Source organism: Astatotilapia calliptera, chromosome 7, assembly GCF_900246225.1.
Source record: "Astatotilapia calliptera chromosome 7, fAstCal1.2, whole genome shotgun sequence".
Taxonomy (NCBI): Eukaryota; Metazoa; Chordata; class Actinopteri; order Cichliformes; family Cichlidae; genus Astatotilapia; species Astatotilapia calliptera.
Genome location: NC_039308.1, coordinates 58968165 through 58983416, shown reverse-complemented (window position 1 = coordinate 58983416; position 15252 = coordinate 58968165). Strand labels below are relative to the sequence as shown.

General features: G+C 41.6%; 1 protein-coding gene across 1 annotated transcript; it reads right to left on the bottom strand.

Annotated features, from left to right (window-relative positions):
* Positions 1–1120: 1120 nt before the first annotated feature.
* Positions 1121–12228, bottom strand: arsa (arylsulfatase A). The gene is made up of 8 exons (XM_026176178.1): positions 11919–12228; positions 8452–8692; positions 8096–8314; positions 7584–7753; positions 7177–7301; positions 2018–2145; positions 1832–1934; positions 1121–1740 (listed from the first exon to the last, which is right to left on the bottom strand). Exons 1-8 carry the CDS (start codon positions 12137–12139, stop codon positions 1448–1450), a joined length of 1500 nt encoding a protein of 499 aa, XP_026031963.1. The 5' UTR covers positions 12140–12228; the 3' UTR covers positions 1121–1447.
* Positions 12229–15252: the final 3024 nt, after the last annotated feature.

Here is a 15252-nt window from a genome sequence, read left to right as displayed (position 1 = left end):
CTCACATACATGTTTCTGTGAGGTGGACAGGAAAACAAAAGTGCGACTCTACCTGCATGTAATCAAGCTGGCATCATGTGAAAAGAAGAAACACATGGCATGGGAGCATTTAATATGTGCTGTACGTTCTGCATACAGACAACTGTGCGTGTGAGTCTGTGTGTGAGGAGGAAGGTAATGTTTTTGATAGTGATGGAGGCAAGTCGGAATGGAGGTTAGAAAGCTAGTCCCAGTCACATAAAATTATTACATTTTACACAATGGAGTTTAGGAAAGTCTAGGGTTATGCAAGCATTGTTTGACCAAGTCATTATGAACTTCTCAGAAGTCCTCATACACAATGGTGTGTGTGTGATATGTCTATCAGTTAGCTTGCGTGCTGTCTTGCACCATTGTTGCCATCTTAGGGAACTAGATACTTTGCTTTATCATTCACTTTCACATCTCTGTACAGTGCTAACCTAAGGGAGAAACAAGCTGTTGGATGATGGAAAAACAAAGAAAACAACAGTCAGTGAGAGATTTTGAAAAAGTACCTTGCTGCAGCAGCTCTCTTCATCTAATCTTCTCCAACACAGAGCACTCTAACAATCTCTGCAGGGAACAACAACCCTGGAAGGAGGCAGCGATGCCCCTGCTTTTCCATCAAATGTGTTCATGTTATATTTAAGACAAAAAGAAAAATCTAGCCAAGCTGTCATGCTCAGCTCAGGTAAACAATGAGTCAGTCATTAGTCTGGTAGAGCTAATGGAGCACCTATAGCATCATTAAAAATCATTAGAAACAAATATTCAGTAATGACTGGTATATGTTTGCCACAAATAATAATAAATTTGAGGGTGTTTTCCAGACCCATCTAATTGTTCTCCATGAGTTACAGAGAAGAAGCAGGAGAGCCACTATGGATAAATGACAGTCTATGCACTACACAGGCTGCCTGCATTGTGTTTTAGTAAAAGACAACTGCTCCGACCTTTTATTGCGAGTAAATGAAAAAGAGTATGTGACAGAACAACATATCTGATCTTGTATCTTTCAAAACAAAGACTTGTGAGTTTCAACGGAAACAAAAAAATCATTTGCCTTTTCATGGGTTTGAAAATACATCTTGAAAATATATGATTGATGTCTGAAACTTTATTGTTGTCTTCATTGTTTAATTAACTCATGATGTTATGAGTGAAAAGGGCTTACCAAGAATTCCTTGAGTGGAAATTAGAAATCAAATAAAACAATACTCACAGCACAGAAGAAAGATGATACAGTACACTGTTAAACATTAGTTATAATTTTAACAGTATCAAATTTGAGAAAATCATCTCCTCACTAAGGGAGCACATTTACTTTACATTCATTTTCCATTTCCAGTAATTAAAACTCTCCACAGGAGAGCAGCACTTTAGTCCAACTTTCCCTTCCTTCCTTAAGCTGTAACAGTTTTTCTCATCAACACTGACAGCAGCTAGGTTTGGGGCTACACTCAGGGTTGCAGCAAGGCTCGAGGTTGGGGTCTGTTCCTTTTGCCACTTGGCTCTCTCCAAACACCATGGAGGATTCAAATTGCTCCTTAACTGTCTTGACCTGTTGCAGCACAGATTGGATGTCAGGTGTATCTACTGGCAGAGCATAATGCTCACATGGGTCAGCCTCCAGATCAAATATCAGAGGAGGGTCATGAGCCTTGAAGACTGCTGTTTCTGGGCAGTCTTTGTCTGGTGTAGTACTGCTGTGGAAAGCACCTGATGTACAAACATGAACAGGCAGGAATTAAGACCAACTAAAACTTGTGACAGTGTGAACTTGCAATATTCAAAATATGACACGTAGTACCTTGTGTATAGAAGTGAGCCTTGTATTTTCCCAGCCTTACAGCAAAGAGGCCATATTTTTCACTGGGATCTACAGGGTAGAAGATCATGGCTTCCCTTTTACTCTGTAAAACACAGAGAAAATACACACGAGCTTGGTTTTTCCATTATTTGAGTGTTTGCACAACTTTAAATACAATGCTCCTACCTTTCCTTGTTTAACAAGGATATCCGTCATATCGACCCCATCCAGCATCACCTGTGGTAGTTCAGCTCCTGCCAGGCGCGCCAATGTGGGGAGGATATCTAGAGTGCTGGCCATCTCATGAGTAACACCTTCAATAGATTTGTTCATAAGAAAACAAAAAACAAAAACAGCAATCACTAAAAGGCTACATGTACATAAATTATTTTTAATCAGTGTTGGGGAGTAACAGAATACATGTACCACCATTACGTATTTAAAATACTGTATTCCGTTACAGTTACCGTTTAAAAAGGTAGTCTTCAGAATACAGTTACTTTGTTGAAATAGAGATTACACTGCGGTCTTTTCCTGTTTCATATATTAGGCTGTCCCCTCTCTATTTTTGGTAATTCGACGCCGGTGAAAACCCAAACAAAACACGCAATAAGAGGCTCAAATGCCTGTGTCTCAATCTCGTGGCCCCTGTCACCTCTACTTGCGGGCCACATAATGACGTGATATAATATTTTTTAAAATTATTGTTCAAAAAAATAATTTAATGTGAAGGCAATAGGCAGAGTGTTACAGGCATAGCCCTAAAGAATGTAGCCGCATGGGCAGTGTAGCCCAGTTGTAAGTAAGCTATTAAGACTTGACTGTACACTGTGTTCGTGTTTTTCTCCTAAACAGTAAGTTCCATTGGAGCAGCCTTTCAATGCCTCTCTCTGTCTCACGCTGGCAAAGTTGACCCAAAAAACAAAGTAAGGAGGAGGAGTTGGCCGTCCGACTGCGGTCTGGAGTGTGGGGCCTCCCTGCTGCTGCGGAGTCGGGGCGGTCTGCCTCTCCCCACCGCAGGGAAAAGGGTAACACCACCTGGGTCTGGGTGCAGTTCCCCCCTCCAGGGGCAAGAGTACCTAGACCCGGTTCGTAGAGTACGCTTGGGGAGTGTGATCATGTGTACAGCGTCTCTTTATGTCTGTCTCCACGTTGGTTGAGTGTGGAGTAAGTGCATATGAGAGCATGAGGGTGGGAATGGATGTTTGTATCTGTGTGTGCCTGTATGTCTGTGTCTATATGTCAGGTTGGGTATCAGACGCCACCTCTCTGGAGACATCTCAGGCCCTCTAAGGTTTGGAGGCCTATCTCCCCCCACCACCACTTCCCCTGCCAGTGGCGGACTCCCTCAGACATCGGTGCGTTGGTGGTTCTTTGTGTCTGGGGATGGGCGTCCAGGTACACACCGGCTCACTCCTTGGCGGCCGCTTATCGGGGCCTGGAGCCTGGGGCTCGCTCGGGCCACTTCGGAGGTGGGGTGGCCCCGGCCTCTCGGCCTGGGGCTCGGTCACTCAGGCACAGCTGGCTGCCGACGGAGCTCACGGGCGCGTCACTGCAACTCCCCCTGGCTTCTGCTCCGCGGCTGCTGAGTGAGCCCTCATCTGGGACTCTCCTCAGCTCTTTCTGGGACAGTGGCGCGGCTGCCCCTCTGTTAGTCTTCCTTGGTCTCTTGTGTTCTGGGGGCCTCTGGATGTCTGGAGTTTTGATCTCCTCCACACCTGCTTCATGCCCTGGAGGACGGGGCTGTGGCCCCCCCACACCCTCTAGCAGATCATTACATGAAGGAACCTTTTAAAAAAAACAAGCGCGTCCATGCTCACAGGTGTACACACGGGTGATCACACCCACAAACTACACCCTTTTTGGCTCCTACCTCAAAGCACACTGTGTTCTGTTGATCTTATGTGCTGCACAATAATGTTTAATATTTAGTATTTACTGTCATATTCCCATATATCATTGTGATGTTGTTTATTCTATTACTCTTGTTCTCTTCTGCTTGTTTTCTTTTTTCTTTCTCAACAGGTGATCGATATATGCATTTTTTTTCTTTTTTTTTCTGCTCATTCTGTTGGTTTTTGTTTTTTGCCCTTCTCCCCCGTCCCTCTTCTCAGCTGTTTCTCTTTCCCTCTTTCTTTCTCCCTTTCTTTCCCCCAGTCAAGTCTGTCCCGTATTCAGCAAGTGAAAATAAAATAAACAATAAAAGGTGAATCAAATGGACCATTATGGCAAGGCTGGGATGGTCAATTTGGTAAAGTAAATCTGTTGGGCATCTTTCTTTGCCTTTAGGCAATAATTCTGATGGCAAAAGAGCCAAACGGGACAGGCAAAAAAAACAAAAAAAAAACAAAGTAAAGCTAGTTTTTGGTTATGGGCCTGACACTGAACCAACATATTAGCCAGAGGTCCCTTTACTATGGTTCGGAGTCGTGGAACTGTTTTATATACGCGCTGAATAGTTTTCTACACGAGATCGCTGCAAAAAGTGCAGCCTTACCTAATATCCACCCTACTGTCACTCATTTTATATTAAGATTTAAAAATCTAGTTGGTATTGATGTGGCGAGTATCCTTCAGTAATAGTAATAATTCACACAGCAATAGTACATTCAAGTAGTTGTAAAAAGCTTGATAATATATTCAGTAACCAAAGTATTCAGAATATGTTACTCTCATTGAGTAATTTAACGGAATACGTTACAAAATACATTTTGCAGCATGTATTCTGTAAACTGTAGTGGAATGTCACCTTCCCAAGACTGTTTTTAATTAATGGTAATATACTTTGATACTGAAAAAAAGAGATGCAATCTTATTATTGAAATAGGGTTAGGTGAGCTGCAGAAAGGTGCCTAAGAAGTACGTCAAGCTGTCCATACCTGGGGTCTTGGAAACTTGGAAACCAAGCAAAGAGTCACAGCCTTGCCCAGCCACTTGAAGAGGTATACCAAAGAAATAGAAGGCAGGAGAATAAACCAGCTGTTCTCCACAGAACCATCCAAGGTGTACTCTCATTGGCAGGGGAATAATATGAGAACAGTTCCACCAAGGCTGGAGACAGACCAATACTGGAAGAGCATGTGGGAAAAGGACGCAACCCATAATGGAAATGCCCACTGGCTAGAGGATCCAAGAGCAGATCACAGCAACCTCCCTGAACAGGGACCAGTAACCATCACAGTGGCAAACATCCAAGATTGGGTCTCCAGTACGAACAGCACCAGGCTATGACATAGTTCATGCCTATTGGCTGAAAAAGCTGACTGTACTACATGAGCATCTGGCAATACAAATGAACCAGCTACTAGTTAATGAGACATACCCAGAATGGCTAACTCATGGCTGGACAGTCCTGATCCCCAAGGACATCCAGAAGAAATGAGTCCCATCCAACTCCCAGCGAACAACCAATGACGAGACTGGCTATGGATACCAACTATGGAATGGAGCATCGTCAGCCACCTCCTCTACATGGATGATATCAAGCTGTATGCCAAGAGGGAATGAGATATTGATTCACTGATCAACACCACCAGGAACTACAGCAAGGACATCGGAATGTCGTCCAGATTGGGGAAGTGTGGTCAGATGGTAACAAAGGCTACGTTCACACTGCAGGTCTTAATGCTCAATTCCGATTTTTTTGTCTGCTTGTTCACACTACAAATAAAATGCGACAGCAAACACGCTCTAGTGTGAACCCTCAAAGCGGCCCGCATGCGCAAAAGAAGACGTCACACACAACGCGCTCTGTTTAGACCAAGATGGCCCTTAATATAAAGACTTCGGACTTTACGTTTCCCAATTTTTGCTTTAAGTTATTTTGTTATTTACATTATTATGTAAATAGCCTAATAATGATCCTAATTGCTGTTTTAGAGAGGAGCGGTGCTTCAAAGGATAGTTGCAGATTTCTGTCAGAATCTGCAGATTATACAGTACAAATAAAATGTTCACGTTTCTCCAACGTTGTCTTCCCAACAGTTTCACTGACATCTACGCTGGATGGCCAGGAAGCGTTCGTGATGTCTTATCGGGTGCTTCTCCGGCGCTGATAATTGGCGTCTGTCTTGTGTCAGTGACGTAAAAGACGGATTTAATGCGACTTGACCATTCAAACAGCAGTCGCTTTCTAAAACATCAGATATGTATCGGATTTAGTACCACATACGAAAGTGACCCAGATCGGATTTGAAAATATCGGATTTGTGCCGTTCACACTGTCATACCATGATCGGATATGGGTCTCATAGGGTCAAAAAAAAATAAAAAAATAAAAAAATAAAAAAATCGGATTTGATGCGCTTTCACCTGCAGTGTGAACGTAGCCAAAGACAGGGAAGCTTGTTAGAAGTGAGGGGATCAAACTACCAGAAGGCAACGTTGCAGAGATCGAGGATACCTACAGATAGCTAGGAATCCCACAGGCAAATGGGAATCACAGAGAAGCCACTAGAAAATCTGCAACCACCAAGTACCTGCAGAGGGTCAGGCAAGTCCTGAGGAGCTAGCTGAACGGTAAGAACAAGAACGGGCTACCAACACCAATTCCCTGCCTGTGATCAGGTACCCTGCTGGGATTATAAGCTTGCCAAAAGAGGAGATAAAAGCCACTGACATCAAGACGAGGAAGCTCCTGACCATGCATGGAGGGTTTCATCCCAAGTCCAGCACCCTGAAACTGTACACCAAGCAGAAGGAAGGAGGGCGGGGATTAGTGAGTGTCAGTACCACAATCCAGGATGAGACAATGAAGAGGAGGAACCATCATGGAATGACAGGCCCTTGCACAGTATGTACCACAGGCAAATAGAGGAAGTGGCTGACATACAGAAATCCTATCAGTACCCAAATCCTACTCTCAGCACAAGATCCATAGAAGCATAGCGGCTTGGCTCTACCACACCAGGCAAGACCCCAGGTGCAGGCTGTGTAAAGATGCCCCTGAGACAATCCAGCAAATAACAGCAGAGTGCAAGATGCTAGCAGGCAGAGCACAGTCCTAGGAACAGCAAAGTCAAGTCAAGTAATTTTTTCCCAGAGAACTGATCCTCATTTGATATTTTCTTTTTTAAACGATTCTTTATAAATCTACAGATGACTATGTAGGAAAATCCCTGCAGATCAGTAGTTCATGAAATACTCAGAGCAAGCTGTCTGACACCAACAACCACACCATCTTTCTGCTTTCGAATATGGTCAGCAGTAACAGGTAAAAATAAATGTACTCAAACTGAGGTCTGTGTGGCAAGATCAAGGATGGGTCAGGATTTTATTTATTTATTTATTTTAGTTTGAAGCAGGATGTAGTCTGGACTTTTTGCAGACCACTAAAATGTCCTCACCTGGCTTGATGATTCCCGGCCAGTAGGCGATGGCAGGTTCTCTCATGCCTCCCTCATATGTGGTACCTTTGCCACATTTCAGAGGACCAGCGTTGCCTCCACGGGACATACGCATCAGTTCAGGCCTACATGTAGAGAAAGAAAGCAGACACCATTAAGAAAAAAGATAAATGTAATATCGCAATAGTGCAAAGATTTCTAGGAACTTGACTACTGAACAGAGGAAAAAAATTTTCTCGAGGGTGGTTAAATGTCAGCATGAGGAATTAAACTCCAAAACTCTAGCGCATTTCAGTCATCATTGTTGTCTCTAAGTTATGTGTGGTAGTTTTAAGAGTTTGACAAGAAGGCAACTGGACTTCTTTAATCTTTTAATTTCTAAATGTTAACAAGTCCTGAAAACTAACCCATTGTCTGATGTAAAGAAGACCAATGTGTTGTTGATCACTCCTGTCCTCTCCAGAGTTGCCATCAGGTGGCCTACAGTGTTGTCAAACTCCAACAGAGAATCCCCAAACGGACCCCTTAAAGATTGTCCAGCTGCCCCTATACCTGCATACTGGGGGTAGTGGGTGTGCTGAAGCAAGAAAACAAGTGGTTATTAGTGTTGTTTGAAATATTGACTCTTTCAATGCCGCATATTTATATTCTAGAAGTGACTGATCATATTAAAATACTGAAATTTGAATAATTGGGGATGTCTTTTAAATGACAAATTCGAACACATTGGAAAGTAACTACTATCTATCTACAGAGGACTAGGAAATGTTTAAATTATCCCAATTTAAAAACTCTCAGACATGCACAGTAGTTGATATTTACCATTATGAAAACACATTTTTAGGCATTGATTGCACTCAAAGGTTGATTTTGCACACTTTAATTCATGCATTTTCTTCAGATTGCTCTTGTTGCTCACATGTGATGGATAGTAGAGGAAGAATGGTTGTTTTTTCTCAACCGATGTGGTTATGAAGTTGGCTGCAAAGTCACTGTAACTCCTCTCCAGATCCAGGAAGTTGACTGGTTGTTGCTTGATGACCTCATTCTCCATTAGTGGGACGACTACGTTGCTAATATCACACAATCCATAGCACTTTATATCTGGAGGGAAACAAGTCAGATTCTTACAGGGGCCCTGGGGAAGAAAAGACAAGATTGAAAAATTAACAGACAGCAGTACAGAGTGAAGAATAGTAAAGTGAATATAGTTTAAAAAAAAAAAGAAAGAAAAAAAAGACAATTTTAAGTAGCACAGACTGGAAACACACTGACCATGTCATGGGAGTATGGGATCCCCAGGAAATGGTCAAAGCCCTGCTTGGTTGGAAGAAACATGCCATTGTGTCCAAGCCCTAAGTGCCACTTTCCTATGACTGCTGTAGCATAACCCAGGGGCCTTAACACTTCGGCGATGGTGGTCTCATTGAGAGGAAGACCACCTATAGATCCTGGGTACAACACACCTGGGTAGATTCCTGACCGGGTCTGATAGCGACCTGTCAACAATGATGCCCTTGGAAAAAAACAACAAACAAGGCAGTTAATTAACAGAGCAGTGGAAACATTTAAAGGCAACTAGGCAGCTATCGATTATTTTAGTAACTGAGTAATCTATTTATTATTCTATTGATTAATCGAGTAGTTGGATAAGAAATACCTTTGTCTTATTAATGAGCAATAACAAATATTCAAAAGGGACAGAGCACAGGTCTTTCAAAATGAACTGCTCATTGGTTTCCATTTTAGAAATTGCAATGTCTTAAAGTTTTACTGCATACAACATTTGCGCCATAACAGATGTATGATGGTGTAGATCAGAGGTCCCCAATCTCAGTCAACGAGGGTCAGTGTCCCTGCAGGTAAATTACCTTCTCAACATGCCTTGAAGTTCTCCAGAGGCCTGGTAATGAGCTAATCATGTGATTCAGGTGTGTTGACCCACGGTGAGATCTAAAACCTGCAGGGACACCGGCCCTCGTGGACTGAGAATGGGGACCCCTGGTGTAGATGTTAATAATTAAGATTAATAATAGTTCAGTGTTCAGCCTAACAACCTTCAGGTCAGTGGCTAAGAGTTTTACTGCCCAAGTACATTTATATTAGCCTGTGAGAAAAGCTTTTATTTTTATATTTTAACATTTTAATGAAATGAAACGAACACAATATTTTATATAATTTCACTTTCAATCTGAAAAATGTTACGAAAGCTTGAAATTATTATGGTCTTGTATACCCCATGCCCCCCTTTAGACTCCCCCCTGTCTCTTGCAGGTATGCTTCCATGTAAAACCACCGACAGCCTTCAGCACGCCGTATAATTTAACCAGTCAGGTATCAGACTAAGTTAACAGTTCATTTGCATATTTTAATACAACTTCTCCAGGCTACAAAGTTCACTTTTTATTCACGTCGGCGTTGATCAGATGCTTTGGTGAAGGACTCCCGCTAGTTTTTTCCAGGAAAAGGTTTTAATGGTTTTAATGGTGAGTACAGGAACAGTGCTGCTGTTTTGGACACTAGAAACATGTTTTCTGTGTTTTTGTGTAAAATTGGAGGCTGTGTGGTTAATATTTGTCACAATGTTTATTTACACACTGCTCCTAAATACGTTTGTATTGTAGGTCTGTCTTCAGTCGCGAATGTGGGTGAAACGCTCGTGTTTATATCGTTTTATACATCGCCGCCCTACAGAGCTGTTCCATTAAAAGAAGTATCAAAACAATGAATTTGTGTTGAGAATTTTAAAAAATTGAATTATTTGAATTACTCGATCAATCGTTTCAGCCCAAGAAAAATTTCATGTACTTGATGAAAACAATAGCAATCTCTTCTTCTTTTGGCTGTTCCCTTTAGGGGTTGTCACAGCAGATCGCTTTCCTCCATCTCACCCTATCCCTTCTGTCACACCAACCCAATGCATGTTCCTCTTTTCTCCTGCCTGGCATCTCCAGCTCCATCTTTAACATCCTTTATTGAAATGGTCCTCTACCCCTCACTATTCCTCATGTGAATATGTCCAAACCATTTCAACCCTGCCTAACTAACTTTAACTAATCAACTGTCTCCAAATCTGAGTTAAAAATGATGATGATTTGTAATCCTGTCTGTGCTGGTCATTCCCAATGAAATCATAAGATATCTAACTGCCACTCACTCTTTTTGGTGTCACAAATATCACAAATCACCCCTGATATTCATCTCCACCCACTCCACCCTGCCTGCACTTTCTTCTTTAACACTCTTGTGTACGGTCAGTTGCTTTGGATGGTTGACCCCAGGTATTCTCCATCTTTATTACCTCTACTCCTTGTTTTCCATGTTCACGTTTCCGCCTGTCTTCCGCTCATTTGTTTCTTCTGTTTTGCTTCTACTGATCACAATTCCATCTGTTACTATCATAGTCCAAGAAGACTCCTGCCTGACCTCATCTGTCAATCTATCCATCAAGGCTTCAACGATTCAAGTAACTCAAAGAACTCAATTATTAAAAAAAGAAAATCTAATGCAATCATTTTTTTCATTTGGGTGCTTCATTATAATTTTATTGAACCAATCTATGATGTTTAAATTACAGGCTCTCCGCAGCTGTCCTACCTTATATGGCAGCAATACCTGCAAGAAGCAGGAGCATGGGGTATACTAGACCATACTTATTTGAAGTAACATTATTTTGGATAATTTCTATATTTTATAGAAAATAAATATATAAATTAAATTATATCAATACTTAAAAAATAAAAGGTTTATTTTTCTCACACTGCAGCCCAATAAAAATATACATGGGAGAGTAAAACTGAGCCACTGACCTAGGGCTGTTAGATTGGACACTGAATTATTATTCATATTCATTATTAATACATCATTTGAAAATTTGCTTTCTGCAGCAGGAAACGTTGCATCAAAGTAAAGGGCAAACATCAGTTTGTGAGAATGCTGATATGCTCGCTTTTCTTCATTGCAGTCACGCATAGCTCATTAGCTTGCACGCTAACCCACAGATACACATACACATGAACATAAATCAAATCCATACCATCCAGGAAATACAAAAATGTCAAGATTTTTTTTTCTTCCTCTTACTATAAGAAAGCTGTCATATGAACCCAATACGCAGGACCTGGGAGAAAAAACCTGAACTCAAAAACAGCTTTAATGCTGAAGAAGACAAAACACACACACACACACACACACACACACACACACACACACACACACACACACACACACACACACACACACACACACAGAGAGAGAGAGAGAGAGAGAGAAAAAAATCCTATGTAGTTTAATGAAGTTGCCAACTGAAACTATAAACTAGTTTCCATTCTCTATCCAATGTCACTGTTATTTTGCCCATCATAAACATTTCCTGTTTTTGACATGCCCTCCCAGGTCTTCCCACTTCTGTTAAGGTTTTTCTTTGTAATCTAATTTAATCAAATTGAATTTTTTTGTTTGACTATCTATCTATCTATCTATCTATCTATCTATCTATCTATCTATCTATCTATCTATCTATCTATCTATCTATGAATGTAAAATCCTCATAGAGATTAAACATTTATTTTCCAGGAATTAGGCCAAAGGGACAGCAGAAATTGCAACAATTATGCCATAACAGTTCTATAAAGTGATTAAGTGCCCAAAAAGGGCTGGATTGATTGTAATCTAGAACACAAAGTATACACAATAACGCACGTTTTATTCACACACGCAGTCAGTACTGATTACACTGGTACCTGGACGGGCTGCACACGGGGCAGGTGCTGTAAAAATCTGTGAATCGGAGCCCTTCAGCTGCCAGGCGGTCCAGGTTGGGAGTGAGTGAACTAGGATGTCCATAACAGCCCAAGTCCCCGAAACCTAAATCGTCAGCGAAGAGGAGGACGAAATTCGGCGGTGAAGCCGAGCAGGTGCACAAAAGTAAAATACCGAAAAAGGCGAAGCAGCTGGATCCCATGCTTTTCCGTCTTTAAGTCTGACTGATAATAAGGAAGCGGCAGATCTCTTAAAAACAAAATAGAACGTCACGTGCCAGAGGCCGGAAACGGCTGCACGCCGGTTATGTCACGGAATGCTGGGAAATGTAGTCTTAAGCATCAGATTAGACTAAAGCGCACAACCGTTTTTGTGTTTTTGTTTTTTTAATTTCTGCTTTTTAACGTTTAAATTAATATATATTTTTACAACCTATTCTCCTTCTTACAGCTCAACACCCAATGTGAAGACTTTTAGTTTAAATCCCCAAGTTCTGCATAGTGAATTAGGTCCAGATTTAATAGGTTAACTGACTGCACACAATCACACCTTTCACAAAGGTTTTAAAATTGTTTGTCCTTTGTTCATGGCTTGAAATGATCATCTTTCGGATTTTGTTGTTCCATTTTATTTTCAATGGAACAACAAAAGCAACAAAAATAAAAACACTAAAATACATACATACACAATCATAATTATCATTAACCAAATGACACAAAACAGTAAACACACTGCATCATACAGACATGTCCTAAGAAAGGCAGTTGAGTAATTTACTGGTTAGAGGTGTTCCTCTGTCATGTTTTGTCTCCTCTTTAAAATTCTTAATCTGAGGTCTCGCGGTCGAGCTACCGTCCTCTGTGGGAAGGTTGGCTGCTGCCACTGATTCGACTTGACACCTGGTCAATTACACGAGCAAGAGGAGAAATAAATCACTGGTGCATCGCTGCAGAAGCCAGCAGTATGAGTAGAAATTAATGTCACAGCTGATTTTCTGATGTAGAGACGGTACCAGGAGCTATTTGTTTATGTATTCTCATATACATGCTTCAGATAGGTGGACATGAAAACAAAAGTGTGGCTCTCCCTGCATGTAAATAAGGTGGCATTGTGTGAAAAGAATCCAAACATAGCACAGGCATGAGAACATTTAATATACGCTGTACATTCTCCAGTCAACAGTTGGTGTGAGTCTGTGTGTGGGGGGAGGATGGTGGCATTTCTGATGGTGATGGGGGGAAGTGGGAGGTTACAAGCTAGAGCCAAAAGCATAAATTAGTACATTTTACAGTGGGGTATGTATCATTTGATCAAGTCACTGTGAACTCCTCTGAAGTCCTGATGCACAATGGTGTTTGTGATATGTCTACCCGTTAGCTTGCATGCTGCCTTGCACTATTGTTTAGCCTTAGGGAAATAGATACTTTGATTTATCATTCACTTTCACATCTCTCCACAGTGCTGACCTACATTCAGCAGCAACTGTGGCTGTATATGTAAGAGAGAGGTAAGCAATGGGATAGAGGGGATGAAGATGCCTAATTAGAGATCCAGTTGTATCATCTGTTTCCTTGGTCTTTGCTCTGTGCTTTCTGTAACTACTATTTTCTTAATACAATCTCACACTCATCAAACAGTCCACAGTGATTAGTTCTGTGTGCAGACATATGTACGTGTGTGCATTCATGTCACTGTCTGCTTATGTGTGTAGCACATGACCCACTGAACTAAGCAAAAGTCAGCTAACACACACGCCTACACAAATGCACACATGGAAACTAAGGGAGAAACAAGCTGTTGCATGATGGAAAAACAAAGAAAACAACAGTCAGTTGGAGATTTTAAAACAGTACCTTGCTGCAGCAACTCCCTTCATCTAATCTTCTCCAACACAGAGCACTCTAACGATCTCTGCAGGGAACAACAACCCTGGAAGGGAGGCAGTGATGCCCCTGCTCTTCCATCGAACATGTTCTTTTTACATTTAAGACAAAAAGAAAAATCTAGTAAAGCTGTCATGCTCAGCTCAGGTAAACAATGAGTCAGTCATTAGTCTGGTAGAGCTAATGGAGCACCTACAGCCTACAGCAAAAATCATTAGAAGCAAATATTCAGTAATGACTGGTATACCTTTGCCACAACTAATAATAAATTTTTGAGGGTGTTTTCCAGACCCATCTAATGGTTTTCCATGAGTTACAGAGAAGAAGCAGGAGAGCCAAATGACAGTCTATGCACTACACAGGCTGCTTGCACTGTATTTTAGTAAAAGATGACTGCTCTGACCTTTTATTGCGAGTAAATGAAAACCATTGTCAGAAACAACACAGAACAAAACGAGCAGCTTGAATCAGCTGAGGCTGCAAAAAGTTTCTTACCCCCACTTCTTTCTGTGTGCTTCTCTCTCTCTCTCTCTGTGTGTGTGTGTGTGTGTGTGTGTGTGTGTGTGTGTGTGTGTGTGTGTGTGTGTGTGTGTGTGTGTGTGTGTGTGTGTGTGTGTGTGTGTGTGTGTCCCTACATGAGCTAAGCATCAGTTGCCAAGCTGTCTGGGACTGTTTCCGAAGCAGTGTCCATTGTTTGGGATTCAAATTTGGGCATCCTCATATAAAATGGATTGTCCCGCAAGAAAAACTAATCAGAATTAATGTCCCATGACAGGGTGTGTGTGTGTGTGTGTGTGTGTGTGTGTGTGTGTGTGTGTGTGTGTGTGTGTGTGTGTGTGTGTGTGTGTGTGTGTGTGGCTTGAAAAATCTTTTACAGTCTGTGGAAACAAAGTGTGTGTTCTTGCATTTGCTCTTCGAAAAGGCATGCACGTGTATATGATGCAAGAGCTTCAGGCAGACAGAGGTGTTGTACAAAACAACCCTGCACAGCTCATGGAGACAATGAATCCCACCATGCGCTGTCATCCCACAGGACAAAAACAAGAGAGAGGAGCCAGCCTCATGCCTGCAAGGAGATCTAATCCCCATACCTTTTTATCCCCTCTCCCCACCTCGCGCGCTCTTTTCTTAAGAATCAGAAACTCTTACAATTTTCTGCATGTTATAAAATCTTACGGTTTATTTGAATCTTCAGGAAGCACAGCAGGTGGTGAGTGGGATAAAAGCCAACATTAAAATAATTTTTATGAAAAACTCATTTTCACCTTGTTCAAAGTCATTTCACACAATATTAATGGTCGGAGGCTGCAAGTTAAACTGTGAAGGACTGTGGAGCAGTGTTCCTGGGCACGCCGCCTGTGTAAATCTGCGATATAATGTGCAGATAAACTGTTTTAACACCAGTGGGCGCCATGGGATCACATTTTCCCTT

Coding starts and splice junctions, on each gene's coding strand:
- arsa (XM_026176178.1), bottom strand. CDS start 12,139: ATGGGATCCAGCTGCTTCGCCTTTTTCGGTATTTTACTTTTGTGCACC. Junction 8,693..11,918: donor CCCGTGTGCAGCCCGTCCAG/GTACCAGTGTAA, acceptor TTTTTTTCCAAG/GGCATCATTGTTGACAGGTC. Junction 8,315..8,451: donor TCCCATACTCCCATGACATG/GTCAGTGTGTTT, acceptor TTTCTTCCCCAG/GGCCCCTGTAAGAATCTGAC.